The sequence below is a fragment of the Scyliorhinus torazame genome, chromosome 17 (assembly GCF_047496885.1).
Source record: "Scyliorhinus torazame isolate Kashiwa2021f chromosome 17, sScyTor2.1, whole genome shotgun sequence".
In the NCBI taxonomy this organism is placed as follows: Eukaryota; Metazoa; Chordata; class Chondrichthyes; order Carcharhiniformes; family Scyliorhinidae; genus Scyliorhinus; species Scyliorhinus torazame.
In genome coordinates this window covers 180553939-180571715 of record NC_092723.1, presented here as the reverse complement: position 1 = coordinate 180571715, position 17777 = coordinate 180553939, and the positions used below count along the sequence as shown (strand labels likewise).

The following is a 17777-nucleotide window of genomic DNA, read 5'->3' as shown; positions in this document are numbered from 1 at the left end:
GCACGTTTATTTCCTTTCACCAATTTGCAAAGTAAGGCAGAAAAGATCGACCAAGGGAGGATTGCCTGACTGACGTATGTCAGGAGGCCCTAGTAATGTGGTCCACAATTGTGTCATCTGTAATGGACAGAAAATAGAGAGAATTGTACTTGTGATTTTCTAGTATGTGTATGGCTGACCTGGGTAGCTTACCTGGTTGGAGTGTGTGCCCCCCAGAGTATTGCAAGAAATAAACCCTGTTGGTAAATTGCTCTTGGCTGGTGGTTGTGGGGGCTGTATAGTCATGCCACAAAGCAGTTATTTAAATATCCCTGAGAAGCCCGTCATTCAACTTGTTTTCACCCTGGAATAAATAAGGACATCCTCAGGAGATGGGACCACGCGCTGTTCTTAAAAACCATGCTTGATGTGCATAATGGGACCAATTAGCCTGGATGACCTGTTCCCAAACGATGGGTAGCTGCAGTGCATTAAGAGTGCCCCTGCCTGTCCAAGTACAGTTTGGCAGTATTAACAGTGCTCGGTCGCTCCCCTCGGGGCAATCCCCCTCCTTGGCAAAACCTTGTACCGGTGGAGAGTTGAGAAAAATGTTGTGCAGCTGCAGGCTTACTGGTGTTGCAAAGCCTGAAAATGTTGGAGGTTAACGTTGCCCTTTTCGAACTCTGTTTTGCTTGCTGCTGAGCCTCCTCCGTCGCTGCTCAGCCCATTAACCTCAGCTTAGCACGCTACTGTGTGCAGATCTAAGCATGTCTATATTGTCAACAAATTGAGGCAGGAGGCTGAGAGTAACCCCCAAACCCCCACATGCACACACATCCTCTTTTGAATATGTTTGTTGGGGGCATTTGCTGCACGAAAAGGGAACTCTATGAAATCTCAGGTCATTATAATGGGGCAGTGGTCTACATCCACTTTTTCTGATCCTTGCATCCAGACAATGTGCAACACACAGGGAAAATGTCAGGAAAATAATGTCTGATGCTGGCTGAAGACCTTTTGGATATTTGAACGGTGGCCTTTTCTGCCGATGGATGCTTTTTATGGGATCTTGCACAGTTGCTTCTGGGGTGAAACTGTCACGTGTACCGAGGTACAGTGAAAAGTATTGTTCTGCGTACAGTCCAGGCAGATCTTTCCATAAGTGAAAAACACAGGGCAGACGATAAATACACAAAATACATAGACATCGGGTGAAGCATATGGAGTGTGTAGGACTACACTATAGAGCAGATACGTGCCAGTTCTCCCCGACTATTTACAGAACGAGTGATAATACGCTTGACCATCAAAGCATTTATTTGGAATGGGGCTGGATGGCAAAGTGGAGTATAAAATAGACTTGTGGGCAAGTGCAGCCCTGGCGAATGGATTGCAGACCTCATCTCTCTGGTAGGGGAATGGGTTATAGGGATAGCATGAATTGGAATCTGTAAGAGCTCTCTCCTCACTGTGATGGGGGCTTGCTGTACAACCTGTTCTGCCTGGCATGCAGACTGCTGCTACAGGACCGGCCTGCTCGAGTCCACACTTGCTGTGCTACGCTCAGTAAGGAGTGACGGACTTCTCTCTCGGGTGCATTTGAAGGGACCTAATTGGCTAAGTTTGGATAGTCTTTCAACTCAAGAGTCCAAACTATACAAGCTGAAAGAGAATTTAACAATAGCTTGCTCAAACAAAAGTCAGGATGGCTCCTGCAAGAAACCAGACTGCCCCATTGATGCTATTACAATGCTGTTCTGAGGCTAGAACTGTGGACATTGAGAGACAAAACTATCCCTGTTGCATGCAATATCTAGGTAAGAAATAGTGATTGAAATACTAATTTCTGGGTATGATCTTTGGCATCCAATCCTTCCTGGAAAGGCGCCGAGGCTTCCAAGTGTTTGAACAGGCTTCCAGGCTACTTCATTATCCTCTTAGGACCCTGATACCAATTAAGAAAAGTAATTGGTGGTGCAAACTGCGGCCTAATCAATGGTCCTTGGAGGCTGCTGGAAACCACTGAAAAACAGATCAGGTTTTATTTTATTTTGTTACCGAACCTACCATGGAATTATGGGGAGGCAGTGGGGTCGTGGTATTTTCACTGGATTAGCAATCCAGAGACCCAGTGTAATGCTCTGGCGTCTTGGGTTCCAATCCCAACACGGCAGATGGTGAAATTTCAATTCAATAAAATAATCTGGAATTAAAAATCTCATGATGACCATGAAACCGTTGCCGATTCTCGTAAAAAAACGTCTGGTTCACTAATGTCCTTTCGGGAAGGAAATCTGCCGTCCTTACCCGGTCTGACCTACAGGTGACCCACACAGGTTGACTCTTAACTGCCTCCTCCCCCACCCTCTGAAATGGCCCAGCAAGCCACTCAGTTCAAGGGCAATTAGGGATGAGGAACAAATGCTGCAACGCCCACATCCCAAGAACGAATGAAGAAAAAAAAGTCGGATGAGGCACGAGTGAACATTTTGGTTCCAGAGGAATACCGTGAGCTGTTGACCAGCCCCCTCTGCTCGTCTCCCACTCCCCACCAAGCCCCTACCCCCAATGGACTGAATGGCCCAACGTCTGTGTTGAATGATCTTGAGAAGACCCCTACTGGCCTACTGCACCAGAATGCCAATTCGTGTCTGCAACTCCACGGTGTTATGGAGATAAAACTTGAAGCCCCCCCGATTTCCAGTGAGCCTCAGGCCGTCAATTCTGGGCCTGTACAGGTGGCACATCATGATTTTCAGCGCAGGAAAAATTTCCAGGTGGTTGGATGATATGGACGTTAGCCGTTATCTAATTCATGTTGCCACTTGGTTGAATTAGATAGGCAGACTGGTTGCAGAAAGGGAAAATGTTGCACTCTCAGCATGGGCATACTGGGGCGATGATGGCATGGTGATAATCACACTGGATTAATAATCCAGAAGCTAAACTTTCGTTATCTGGGACTCTGGGTAGCCCATAATAGGGCCTTGCTTCATAAATTAAATCACATTAATTTGGTCGATAGTGTCAAGTCAGACACGTGACTTCATTTTAATAGTCCTTGTTGGCCAAGGACAGGGTTCAGACTATTAAAATGAACGTACTCCCGAGATTTTTATTTCTTTTTCAATGTCTCCCCATTTTTCTTCCCCAGTCCTTTTTTTTTGTTAAAATCAACCAATTAATATCCTCCTTTATTTGGATGGTAAGACTGGAAGGACCTGTGAAGTTTTGCTCCAAATCTTGGCTTTACTCAATTTATTGTTTTACTATTGGGCAGCCAGTATTCACGGTGGCACAGTGGTTAGCACCGCTGCCTCATTCGGCAGAGTCCCAGGTTCGATTCCCGGCTTGGGTCACTCTCTGTGCGGAGTCTGCACGTTCTCCCCGTGTCTGCGTGGGGTTTCGTCCGGATGCTCCGGTTTCCTCCCACAGTCCAAAGATGTGCAGGTTAGGTGGATTGGCCGTGCTAAATGTCCCCTTACTGTCTAAAGGGTTAGGTGGGGTTACTGGGTTACGGGAATAGGGTGGGGTCATGGGCCTAGGTGGGGTGTTCTTTCAGAGGGTCGGTGCGGACTTGATGGGCCGAATGGCCCCCCCTTCTGCACTGTGGTGATTCTATATTGCTGTGGTTCAGCGATCCTGATTCCATATGGGACAAATGGAAGTGTGTTCCTGAACTGTTTCTCGGCTTGGTGCAATAGCCTTTCTCTCTGGTTAGATTTTCCCTGAATCCAATGGTGGTCACCACCCTGAGAATTTGGAAGCAGTTCAGGCAGCATTTTAAGCTCTGTTCCCTGTCTCCGCTAGCCCCCATCTGCAACAGCCACCTTTTTCTGCCAGCGGGTTTGGACTCTATGCTTAAGTCAGGGGAGAGGAAGGGTTTGGGGACCTGTTTTTGGAGGGGAAGTTTGCCAGTTTTAAGGAGTTGGCAGAGACATTCCAAGTGCCTGATTCCAGTCTTTTCCAGTGCTTTCAGATTGATGATTTTTTGTGCAAAGCTTCCCCCTCCTTTCCCTTGACGCCATCTTCTTCCCTATTGAAGAGGATTTTGTCTTTGACCGAGTCTGATGAGAGGCTATTTTGGGCATATATGGCCATATCCTCTCAGTGGAATCAGCTCTGTGGAGTGAGGTGAGGATGAAATGGAGGGGGTGAATTGTGTCCCATTCTGGATGGTGGGGTGTGGAGTGAGGCCCCTCGCAGGGTCAATCACACGTCTTCATGTGCTCGGCTAAGTTTGATCCAATTCAAGGTGGTGCATGGAGTGCATCTGACTCAAGTGAGGATGAGTGGATTTTTCTCTGGAGGGGAGGACAAGTGTGAGTGCTGCTCCTGGGGGCCGGCTAACGATGCTCATCTTCTGGTCTTGTCCCGAGTTGGTAAGCTTCTGGGCCTCTTTCTTCAACACCATGTTGGAGACACCGCAATGTTGATTTGGATCCATGTCCGCTGGTGACCACGTTTGGGGTGTCAGACTCGCTGGTGCTTCAGTTGGGGGTGAAGGTGGATGTCCTCGCCTTCGCCACGTTGATAGCCCGGAGACGCGTTCTGTTTGGGTGGGGGTCTCCCTAGTCCGCCCATTGCCTCAGCTTGGTTGGGCGACCTCAAGTCTTTTTTACGTTTGGAGACGGTTAAATACACCATTGGGGTCAGTGAAGAGGTTCTACCTAAAGTAGCAGCCATTCATTAAATTTTTTAAGGAGCAAGTCACCGTCAGCTTTTTTTGTGGGGGGGGGGGGGGGGGGTGGTTTAGTTTAGTTTTGGGGGTAAAAGTTAATATGTGCTTTTGCTTGTTAGTCTCTTCTATCGTGTAATTTTGGTTAATTGTTTTGTATGTTTTTGTTTATTATGGAAAACTTTAAACTTTAAATATATAAAAACATTAATTCAGAGGCCAACGCTTTTGGGACATGGGTTCGAATCCCACCATGGCAGCTATTGGAATTTAAACTCAATTAATAGAATCTGGAATATAAAGCTGGTCTCCGTAATGGTGAGCATGAAAACATAATTGATTGATGTAAAAAAAACCATCTGGTCCACTAATGCCCTTTAGGGAAGGAGATCTGGCCCACACGTGACTCCAAACCCACAGCAATGAGGCCAAATGGCCTAGTGCGTGACCTTCAGTTCAAGGGTAATTAGGGTTGGGCAGCGACTGGACATTCCCGCCGAAAGTCAGCGGACCGTTGGCTGCTTCTCCCAAGTTTTTTGACCCGCATGCGGCGTTCCCCATCACAAACGAGATCGGAAATCCCGGCCCATGTTCGGAACAATTCTTTTCTTTTGAAATCCCGTGTTTCGCCTTTCTGAAATATTTTGCCATTCCTACTTCCAAGTTGAAAGTTCTAACTGGAGGGAGAAAACCCAAGTCAATCCTTTGAAAGTCTCCAGAACCATGTGACTATTTGGATGCTGCCTAATCGCTTCTCTATAACCTTGTCATCAATACAGCAAGATGAGAATTTTCCTTTTTTCTTTGCATCAGCTGCGAGCGAGAGTGATTATCCCGCCGGAGAAATATTTTTAGAGGGAGACTTGAATCCAGATGATTCCAGTGGAACAGAAGGGGTACTAGCAGGAATTACACTAGTAGGATGTGCGACACGGTGCAATGTTCCTCGGAGCCACAGCACATCTAGAAGTGACACCCCAACATCTGACAAAGGACAAAGTGGGTAACAACACCATTCAAATATCTTTATTTCTACTTTTATTTTCAAAACAGTTTTAAGTTTTATTCCCGTCTTCAAGGTGATTTTGTTTGGTCCAATGTTGTTTGAGAATTTGAAATCAGTTTGTATTTTTTATTTTTTGAAGAAAGGGGTCTGGAAATGAACTGGCATCAGTGAAAGTGACCACGACAGCTGCCAGATCGTCCGACTAAAGCCAGACTGGTTCACTGGTCTGGTCTGACCTACATGTGCCTCCCTCTCCCAGACCTGCTCTCTGAAGTGACCTAGCAAGCCACTCTGTTGTAGCCACTCTACTTTAGCGGTTCAAGGGAGAAGGCCCAGCATCCCCTTCTCTGGGTGCCAGTGATGTCCAAATTATTCCTGTGGCATTGATATTCTTAAGCCATCACCAGGTAGACATGCAAAGGACTTCCCTTCAACCTTCCTTCTTCTGTTCTTGTTTGGTAGCTTTTCCTGATGACTTGATCAAGCCCATGTGCCAAATTACGAGTGCAAAGCCCATCTGCAATTTAGCAGGTGAAGCAGTAATAATGTCGCCATTGTGCTTCCTGCTCTTTTTGAGTATCAGATGAGAGGGTAGCTCTAGGAGGCAACAAGGGCAGTCCCTGGGAGGTGCCGAGGGCAGCCCCTGGGAGCGCCGAGGGCAGCCTCTGGGAGGGAATGAGCTGCGAGGCTGCTCATCTTCATCTAAGGTTTTGGAGAGTGGATCATGAACCTGGGAGTTTTCTTGAAACACTGGCAAGCCAAGGAAGACACTTGCTCATAATTATGACCGTCTCTGGAATGTATTCGCAACATGCCTCCAAGAGTGGAAGCAAAAACTCCTGTAGTCATCTCAAAATGGTCAACGGAGAGCATGTTTCCAAATGGATTCTGACAATGAACCGGGGAGACTTCCCCATAACGAGTACAGACTCTGAGAGATGGTCTGAGAGATCCTCATGGTAGACGGGTCAGCAGAGTAACTGTGTACAAACCCATCACAGTTGGGGGAGGAGACTGAGAGAGTTCCCATTCTCATAACCGTTATGGACTGTCAGTTAATCAGAGAGAAATTATATCTTCCTTCCACTGGCCTGGTCTGCAGCCAGATAGTCGGTATGCCTCAGAAACAAATTCTAGAGGTAGCTTTGTGACGTGAGTGAAGGGCGTCGGTATTGTGGTCCTCTGTGAAAACCCTCAACGTTTGAGAAATGGAACTCCGAAGGCAAGTACACTTGATGCTGCTAGCCTCTAGCCAAGCCAAGGACTTTGAGTAAATCGAAATGACCAATCCATGAGCACAGCCTGTTGACTTTACAGCGTAGATTTTGTGATACACTGATCCCAGTATGGCAGTCAGTGCTCCGCAATCAGAGCAGTTTCCATTTCCTGATCATTAAAATTAACTGCCAGAAAATGGATGGTGCTACAAACTGCAAATGTTGACCTTTGCGTTCAATATTCCAATTAGCTCTCCAGTTGAGCAGTGGTCTGTGCCAGAACCTCTCTACGATATTTACACAGATGTGAACAGTGCGTTGTCTGGTCGAGTGCGATATTTTAGCAGTGTGCTAATGCAGCCTGCGAGTCCCGATGTGTGTTGATGTGCACTGATGCACTCTGTGCTCTCCTCACTGTTGTCGTGGAAATGTAAAGAAGTCAGGGACTATGGGCTGTCTATGACATTCTGTATTTTTTTCAGGGACGCTGATTTCAGTAACCAGGCTTCATTGACATTTTGTCAGCAACCTGCCAGTCTGAAACAGGCTGGCTCCAGACAACCAAACAACAGACTCTGTCTGGCACAGTTATGGCGCTGTATAGGGCTGGAGAGGGGAGGGGGATGATGTGGGGAGAAGTTCCTGAGGTCGAAGTTTGTGTGGCGCAGCAGAACCCCGTAATGTCCCTGTGGGACGCCCAAGGAGCCCCCCCCTCCAATTCCTCTTGGAAACCCCCCCATTCCTTTTGGCTCCACAGAGAAAAGTTGTTTCCTAGTCCGGGAGGAGCTCCGGTGGTTGGGTTGTGAAGGAATGAGAGGTGCAAGGACACGGAGGAGATGGAAGCTGTACCCATAGCTGCCGATGGGGCTTGGGCGTTTGTGAAGGGTAAGGAGAGGCATTGCAACTATGAGAACTCTCAGGTTGGGAGAAATAGTATCACAGAATTGGTCCCTGGTAACCTTGCGATTGATAATATACTTTAGAAAAATTCACTCGTGGGACGTGGACATCGCTGGCTAGGCCATTATTTATTGCCCATCCCAAATTGCCCATGAGAAGCTGCCTCCTTGAACTGTTGCAGTCTGTGTTGTCCATGTGGTTAGGTACACCCACAGTGCCATTAGGGAGGGAGTTCCAGGATTTTGACCCAGCGACAGTGAAGGAACGGCCGATATATTTCCAAATCAGGATGATGTGTGGCTTGGAGGGGAACTTCCAAATAGTGGTGTTCCCTTGTCTGCTTGCCTTGTCCTTCTAGATGGTAGCGGTCGTGGGTTTGGATGGTGCTGCCTAAGGAACCTTGGTGAGTTCCTGCAGCGCATCTTGTACATGGTACACACAACTGCCAATGTGTTGCTGGTGGAGGGAGTGAATGTTAGTGGATGGGGTGCCAATCAAGTGGGCTGCTTTGACCTGGACGGTGTCGAGCTTCTTGAGTGTTGTTGGAGCTGGACTCATCCAGGCAAGTGGACATTCCTTACTTGTGCTTTGTAGATGGTGGACAGGCTTTGGGGAGTAGTGAGGTGAGTTACTCTCCGCAGGATTCCTAGCCTCTGACCTCGTGTAGCCACAGTATTTATACGGCTAGTCCAGTTCAGTTTGTGGCCAATTAAGTTGTAGTTAGCAAGGACCAGTGACATACCTGGAAATGGATAACACAAGATATTTGATAATTATAGATACCTATTGAGTTTCAATATGACATAAATATTGAACAATGATGGTGGTTTATTGTGAAATACATTTGTAATATTATTGAATGATTGCATTATTAAATAGACGAAGGAATATTTTCAGTATTGATTAATGCAATGTAGTTTCTGAGCTTCTCATCATAACGATAAATTTCTAGCAGTGTCTGTGCTGCCCATGTAGGTGATGTGGCTACTGTTAAAGATGGGAAAGTTAACCAACCACAATCAGCTGAAGAGGCAACTGAAGCGACAGAGGCAACGGAAAATGGTGCAAGTGATGCGGAACCAGCGTTGGCACGGCCTAGTGCCTACACAGAGCACGTGTTCACTGACCCAGCGCAGACAGAAGATAGACCTCAGCTCAGGTAAAGGAAATGGACATGGATATGACCGACATATTGTACGGTTAAGGGAATCGGTGGTAAATGGGTAACAGTGACATAGTCTGAACAGTAATTTGTCGGGGAAAAGATTGTGTAGTTATGATGTTAGTACCACGGTAAAGGGGATCGGTGAAATGGAAAGATTATCATACTGGGCTGTGGTAAGGGACACTGTGGTTCTGTGTTGTGGCCTCTGAAAATGAGTGATATTGGTTAAGCAGCCTGTTATACAACTCCCAATTTTTATCTATACATACAGTGGATGGCTACACCAATATCGCTCATTTTGGATGACCATGCAGAATGAAAATTACCCCGTGGATTTGTTAAAAATTATTTTGTGATGTTCTTGGAAGGTTTACTGCACAAAGAGAGTGGTTGAAATGTGTTATTTTTGTACTATATCTGTATATATTTGATGACTATTGTGATGTTATTTTGTAATACTGAAAACACCTTTTCTGTAATACAAATATTTAAAAAAAGCTAGGAGCAGCGCATGCTTTCTGATATTCCTGATTTCAGAGATGTACACCTATTGACAGCATAAGTCGGTACGGTCAGGATCTTGTGTTCTGCACACTCACAAGTATGAACAATATAAACTGGGCTGGATTTTGTCTTCACTGCCAAAGAGCAGCAATCTGGAGGCAGAGCTCTCACACCCTTTCTCGAATCTGCCTGATTTTTAATTTGTATTGTATTGTACCTTTAAAACCTCTGATACGTTCGCCCAGTGTACTTACTCAAAAGTTTTACTCCGGTGCCCTTAATTTGCGAGATGAACAAAGGACAAAACAGGTTCACAGTTTAATGCAATTTTATTCACAATTCCAATGTCTCAAGAAAATCTGACTCAGACTTCCAGCTGAGCTTTGGGTTTTACCCACACTTAGTGAAGGAGGCTGGCAGGCTACGATCACTCAATGTTGATGTCTTCTCTGGGTTTGAAACCCAGGGTCCCTCTTGCGATGGTTGTGCCCGAGGAACTCCCAGGTAATCGCTCAAGATCTGTTCGATGCTGCTTTGTTTATACTGGGAAGCTTGGATAGTCATATGTATACGCCCACCACTGGCCATTGTCCGAGCCAGACCCCAACTTGTTAATGAGAAAGACAGGATACTCCTGGTGGTTCAATCAAGACCCATTGTCCTCTTAAACTCCCCTTGTCTGACCAGCCATCAGCTCATTAAGGAGTCTGATGGCTTCTTTTGTCTGTTCTTCGTCCTGCTTCAAAGTTGATCACCTGTCTAGAAATTTGTTACATATTTAGTCTATGGATTGGGTAATCACAAAGTCTATATAGCAATAACCAGGTTTATGCCTTGACGTGGGTGCTGTTGCAGATAGTCAGTATCGATATCAGCCAGGGTTTCGTGAGACAGTTTTTGTTCCTGGCCTATGTGTATCTTCTCGGCCTGTTTTCAGTCCCACAATTGAAGTCCGTTTTTATTACCCTATATAATCAGGGTGTACACATAATGAATTTAAAGACTGTTTATGCATGCTGTAGCATGCCATCTAGCTGCATTCTGCCAGCTGATATATAAACCTCATAGCTTTTTATTCATTACTGAATGTATGACATCTACTGAAAGGTTGTCAGGGTTAGTAGCTACAATGCGCTTTGAGGAATCAGACATGTAAAATAGTACAGCATATCACTTCAGGATCATTATGAATTGTTTTTTACAAGGAAAATATCTGACATGGAGACAGACTAAAAAACACCTCCTGTCTAATTAGGCGGAGAGACAAACAGCAACTCTGAATATGCAGCCAGGAATGAGATGCTTGTACCGTTGTGTCAGTGCAGTTGCTTGCTAATTAAACTCTTATCTCGTATCACTTGCGCACATTTCAATTCTAAATCTGGGTTCTGTCCAGCAGGCTGATTCACATCATTGAACCATGTGTCGAAGACAGAAATGACTGCACACGCACCTCTCCCCTTTAACAGCCCTTGTACATTTGTGTCTTTGTCTCGGTGGAACCTAAATGTGTCATGTGGGAACTGCTGTCTTTTCCTTTTAGGGAAAATGGACAAGTCAAGGAGGAACAGAACGCAGGCCAACCAGTACAGGAGGCAAACATTTGCACCAATGGATCAATCACAAGTGCTGCCCCAACAATGTGGCTTGGGGCACAAAATGGCTGGTAAGTCAGGATTCTCAGACAGTGCTCAGATCAATTGTCCCGTTGAGGAGGATTTAAAGAGCTGAAAATCCCTTCAATCACTTGGGCAATATCACTCAAGCTTGAGAATAGTCACCAAAATAAGTGGAGATAGTGCAGTTGTGGATAGGGCTAAGCAATATTGAGAGTTGTATTGGGAAGTGTGGTGGGGTGGTTCACTTAAGGAGCAATACTTGGCGGGCCACATCACGGGCCTAGAGCCTTTGGGGACCCAGCACATCTTGCGCTATCAGGAATTTAGCCGCGGTTCTGGCCCTTGGGGCTTGGTCGGTGTTAGCCCAGGGATCGTGGGAACAAGGCCTGTGTATTAGTTGAGGTGTCCAGGGTATATTGTTCGCCTTAGTTCAATAAACCCCTTTTGTGTTTCAACACTGCCTCGCCAATCGCATCACAATATAACAGGAAGTTAAGGCTTCCTCTAGTTTATCTTTAAGTCGAGTTCCTTCAGTGTAGAATTGTTTATTTTTGTTGGCAGATTTAAATCCATCTATTGTTGTTATTGCCTTAAAAGGATTCTCTACTAGGCATGAGTATTCCACCACTCTTTCTGTAGGAGTGATGCTTAATGTTTAAAGATGGACATTGCAGTGATTTGAAATATTCTGTTCATGCCCACTCTGTCCATGTTTTACAGTGGAGGGGCGATATTTCATCTGATGTGTCGGCTCTGCTGTTCATTGGCTAGGTTCTTTAGCTTTTGGGGCAGTGGGTTGATGTTAGTAACATCAGGGAATCAAATCGATGTAGTTTAAATTATTATTATTTTTTTTAACAAACAATTTTATTGAGGTTTTTTTGGCATTGTAAAGTTACAGATTACAGAAATATGCAAACATCAACAGAACCAACATTTCAACCAAACCACAATGCACATACCCGCTCCTCTCCCACCTACACTCCCCGCCTGTTTATCCCTCCTACTCTACCCTAATCCCCCCCCACCCCCCCCCGCTGACGCTCACTCTCCCGCGAAGAAGTCGATGAATGGTTGCCACCTTCGGGCGAACCCCAATACAGATCCCCTCAAGGCGAACTTGATTTTTTTCCATACCCAGAAAACTTGACATGTCCGAAAGCCATAGTCCGGTCTTTGGGTGTTTTGAGCCCCTCCATGCCAGCAGTATTCGCCGCCGGGCTATCAGGGAAGCAAAGGCCAGAAGATCAACCTCTTTCTCCCCCTGGACTCCCGGGTCCTCCGAAACCCCGAAAATTGCCACCTCTGGACTCATCACCACCCTTGTTCTCAACACCCGGGACATGACATCCGCAAATCCCTCCCAGTACCCACTAAGCTTAGGGCATGCCCAAAACATGTGGATGTGGTTCGCTGGTCCTCCCTCACATCTAGTGCACTTGTCCTCTACCCCAAAGAATTTGCTCATCCGAGCCACTGTCAAGTGAGCCCAGTGAACGACCTTAAACTGAATCAGGTCGAGCCTGGCACACGTTGCGGTTGAGTTTACCCGACTTCAGGGCTTCCGCCCATACCCCATCCTCCATCACCCCGCCGAGTTCCTCCTCCCATTTGAGTTTCAGCTCCTCCGTCTGGGACTCTTCCCCCTTCATGAGCACCTTGTAAATATCTGAGACTCTACCCTCTCCTCCTTCTCCTCCAGAGACTATTCTGTCCTGAATCCCTATTGGCGGGAGGCGTGGGAAGGATGGGAGTACTTTAAATTATTAAGATGACCCAATAACCCTGGACCAACTGATTGACGTCTTCAATTCCACCTGTCTGAGGGGCAACACGATTCCTCACATACAAAAAAAAATCCACTGCCAGAATATTGGATGCATGTTAATCCTTGCGTCCAGCATCTGAACCAGGCAATTCATGGGGACTATGTTGGAAGATTTGAATGCTTTTTTTTTAATAAAGCCTGCCCCCAAATGGGCCCTCTGCCACTGGGTCCAGGAGGAGACAGAACACTTTTGCAGGTTATTTTCCAGTCATAGCATGTGGGTGGGAAAAAGATCTTGCATTTATATAATGCCTTCCATGGGCTCAGGACAGGCCAAAAAGCTTTTTAAGACCATCAGGCCTTAAGACGTAGGAGCAAAAAATAATAAGGGCCATTCAGCCCATCGAGTCTGCTCCGCCACTCGATGAGATCATGACTGGTCTGATGTGTGATGATCCTCATATCCACTTTCCCCCCTGATCCCCATAACCATTGATTCCCTCACTGATTGAAAATCTGTCTCTCTCAGCCTTGAACATGCTTAATGACCCAGTCTCTACAGCTCTCTGCGGTAAAGAATTCCACAGATTCACTACCCTCTGAGAGAAGAAATTCCACCTCCTCTCTTTCTTAAAAGGGTGACCCCTTTCTCTGGGATTACGCCCTCTGGTCCTAGACTCTCCCACAAAGAGAAACATCCTCTCAGCATCTACCCTGTCACGCCCCCTGAGAATCCAATACGTCTCAATAAGGTCGCCCCTCATTGTTGTGAACTCCAGTGAGTACATGCTCAACCTAAGCAATCCTTCCTCATAAGAAAATCCCTCCATCCCTGGGATTAACCAAGTGAACCTTCTATACACAAAGTGCTTTCACTGTTGTATGATGGGAAGCATGGCAGTCGAATTATGCACAGTGAGCTCCCGCAAACAGCAGTGAGATGATGACCAGATGATCTTTTTTGTGGTGTTGATTGAGGGATAAATATTCGGCAGGACACCGGGCAGCACGGTAGCATTGTGGATAGCACAATTGCTTCACAGCTCCAGGGTCCCAGGTTCGATTCCCGGCTTGGGTCACTGTCTGTGCGGAGTCTGCACGTTCTTCCCGTGTGTGCGTTGGTTTCCTCCGGGTGCTCCGGTTTCCTCCCACAGTCCAAAGATGTGCGGGTTAGGTGGATTGGCCATGCTAAATTGCCCATAGTGTCCAAAATTGCCCTTAGTGTTGGGTGGGGTTACTGGGTTATGGGGATAGGGTGGCGGTGTGGGCTTGGGTAGGGTGCTCTTTCTAAGAGCCAGTGCAGACTCGATGGGCCGAATGGCCTCCTTCTGCACTGTAAATTCTATGATTCTATGACTCCCTCGCTCTTCTTCAGAGTGCCGTTGGATTATTCACATCGATCTGAGAGGCCAAATGGGGCTTTGATCTTGCATCTCATCTGAAAGCCAGCACCTCTGACAGTGCGGCAGTCCCTCAGCACAGCACTGAAGGCGTCAGCCTAGGGCAGCACGGTAGCATAGTGGTTAGCATAATTGCTTCACAGCTCCAGGGTCCCAGGTTCCATTCCCGGCTGGGTCACTGTCTGTGCGGAGTCTGCACGTTCTCCCCGTGTGTGCGTGGGTTTCCTCCGGGTGCTCCGGTTTCCTCCCACAATCCAAAGACTAGTTAGGTGGATTGGCCATGCTAAATTGCCCTTGGTGTCCAAAATTGCCCTTAGGGTTGATTGAGTGGGGTTACTAGGTTATGGGGATAGGGTAGTGTGGGCCTCGGTAGGGTGCTCTTTCTAAGAGCCGGTGCAGGCTCGATGGGCCGAATGGCCTCCTTCTGCACTGTAATTCTATGAAAGGTTCTGTGCTTGTTTCTGGAGTGGGATTCGAACCCACAGCCGGCTGGTTCAGAGCTCCCAGAGGGACCGATTGGAAGCCACTCTAGAGGTAAAAGGTCAATCTTCCAGATCATTACATCACCTGTTTCCCCATTGGAAAGCGGAGACTGTTGTCACCTGATCAAAGCTGAGTCGAGATCCCAGTGGTGCTAAGTCAATATCCTCACACTTTGACGTTCAATTATAAACCAAGAAGTTTAAAATCTACATCGTGTTCCTGTACACTGGCCTTTAATTCATCTTTTACAGTTTAATTGCTGGGTCAAACAGAGCAAGACTTGTTTGGTGTGAACTTGTGCTCAATGATTTATCATCAACCTAAATCCAAGCTGTTGTCTAACTGTGCTCTAAATATTGCTCCGCTTTCAGTGTGGAGTTTTGTTTTGATATACATTAATTTCGGAGATCTAATCTGTGTGTATTACTTCCCCGCTAGCCTTTATGTACACTCTGCAGTGTCCGACTGGAAGAAATGCCTGCACACGATCAAACTGAAGGATGCTGTTCTCAGCATTGTGTAAGTTGCTACGTAGGGTGGTTTAGGCAATGATCTGGATTGATTATTTTCTCCTCTATTCTTCCTCACATCCACATCTGGCAGTGCTAGCATTGCCTGGACCGCATTTATTGGGTGGGGAGGGAGAGCTAGATGATAAAATCATTTGTTTCTCTTTAGGCTGTGAACTTAATGTATGGGGCTAAGGATGAGAACTGGTTCAAAGGGGGAGGTGGGGGCATGTAGACCTTTGAACTGGTTCAACAGGACCATGTAGATCTTTGAAGTGGTTCAATGGGAGAATGAGACCTTTGAACTGGTTCAATGGGGAGCATGAGACCTTTGAACTGGTTCAACGGGGAGCATGTGCACCTTGGAACTGGATCAATGGGGAGCATGTGGACCTTGGAACTGGTTCAGTGGGGAGCATGTGGACCTTTGAACTGGTTCAATGGGAGCATGTGGACCTTGGAACTGGATCAATGGGGAGCATGTGGACCTTGGAACTGGTTCGACGGGGAGCATGTGGACCTTGGAACTGGTTCAGTGGGGAGCATGTGGACCTTGGAACTGGTTCGACGGGGAGCATGTGGACCTTGGAACTGGATCAATGGGGAGCATGTGGACCTTGGAACTGGTTCGACGGGGAGCATGTGGACCTTGGAACTGGATCAATGGGGAGCATGTGCACCTTGGAACTGGTTCAACGGGGAGCATGTGGACCTTGGAACTGGTTCAATGGGGAGCATGTGGACCGTGGAACTGGTTCAGTGGGGAGCATGTGGACCTTGGAACTGGTTCAATGGGGAGCATGTGGACCTTGGAACTGGATCAATGGGGAGCATGTGGACCTTGGAACTGGATCAATGGGGAGCATGTGGACCTTGGAACTGGTTCAGTGGGGAGCATGTGGACCTTGGAACTGGTTCAGTGGGGAGCATGTGGACCTTGGAACTGGTTCAATGGGGAGCATGTGGACCTTGGAACTGGTTCAGTGGGGAGCATGTGGACCTTGGAACTGGATCAACGGGGAGCATGTGGACCTTGGAACTGGTTCAATGGGGAGCATGTGGACCGTGGAACTGGTTCAATGGGGAGCATGTGGACCGTGGAACTGGTTCAGTGGGGAGCATGTGGACCTTGGAACTGGATCAACGGGGAGCATGTGGACCTTGGAACTGGTTCAGTGGGGAGCATGTGGACCTTGGAACTGGTTCAATGGGGAGCATGTGGACCTTTGATTTGTCTGTCCCCACCAATTGCAGCGCATCACTAGAGTGAAGCTTTATTTAATGGCATAGCTATTTCTAGATGAAAATGAAATGCTGCTTATTGGTGTGTATTTCTTCTTGTGTTGTCAGTATATAACTGACCTCTGACACCACCAGCTTCCACAAAAAAAAATTTGGATATTTCTATTCTTCACTGTCGTAACTCATGATCTCAAACACTTTACAGAAAATGTTCCATTACTTTAGTGAGCCACACTTCCCCCTGCTCACCCAGGTTCGGGTGCAGGATAGTAATTGTGCAAATCACCCAAGAGAATCCGATGAGCAGCAATAAGGCTTCTAGTTCTAGAATCCAGTAGTTGCCGAATGTAGCTCCGTAAGGCTTTGTCCCCAGATCAGTCACCTCATCAACTGAAAATGTACATCCTTGGAGATGCTTTTAAGGTGGGGAATTTCTTCTACAAATTAACAATTATTTAAAACTTCGAGCCAGTGCTCCCGGGCTGCTGGCTCCAAAACCCAGCTTCAGATCAAAGCATGAGGCTACACGTGATCCAATCCAGCAACCTGCATCTAACCCTTGGGTGAGGCGATGGGATGGGGAGGTTGACTAACATGTAATTATTCTGGGATTATTGTGCGGCAGTGAGCTCCTATTCTCATATATTGATCATGGCCTTTATTGCACAGATTAAAAACAATGATCTTCCTGGTGGCCCGGATGAGCAGATTCTTTGCGGTGGAGGAGAGATGTGCGAAGTGTGCGTGGGGGGCCAGCGAACCATGTCCACATGTTCTGGGCATGTCCAAAACCGAGGGGATTTTGGCAGGGGTTTGCCGACACCATGAATTAAATACGAGGTGGCAATGAGTCCGGGGTGGCGATTTTTGGGGTATAGCAGGACCCGGGAATCCAGGAGGAGAAGGAGGCAGATGTTCTGGCCTTTGCTTCCCTGGTAGCCCGGAGGCGTATATTGCTGGCGTGGGGGGACACAAAGCCCCCGAAATCGGAGACCTGGCTTTCAGACATGGCAGGCTTCCTCTGCCTGGAGAAAATTAAGTTCGCCATGAGAGGGTCTCAGCTGGGGTTCGCCCGGAGGTGGCAACCATTCGTCGACTTCCTCGCAGAGAACTAATCGTCAGCAGAAAGGGGGGGGGGCTAGGCTAGTGTAGGTTAGGGGGGTAAGTAATGGCAAGACCTGCGGGAGAGGGTGGCGGAATTTGCACTATGTATATATTTCTCTTGTTATTTATATTGTTAATTTTGTTGCTGTTAAAGTGCCAAAGAAAATACCTCAATAAAAAGTTTATTTTTAAAAAAATAATGA

At 46.9% G+C, this 17777-nt stretch overlaps 1 protein-coding gene across 1 annotated transcript in view; it reads left to right on the top strand.

Moving 5' to 3' along the window:
* Positions 1–17777, top strand: part of LOC140394466 (C-Jun-amino-terminal kinase-interacting protein 3-like) — an 86081-nt gene that overhangs the window by 36702 nt on the left and 31602 nt on the right. Inside the window, 4 exon segments of the mRNA XM_072481760.1 lie at positions 5471–5656; positions 8756–8939; positions 10993–11115; positions 15158–15238. Of these exon segments, the coding sequence (XP_072337861.1) occupies positions 5471–5656; positions 8756–8939; positions 10993–11115; positions 15158–15238 (574 nt within the window).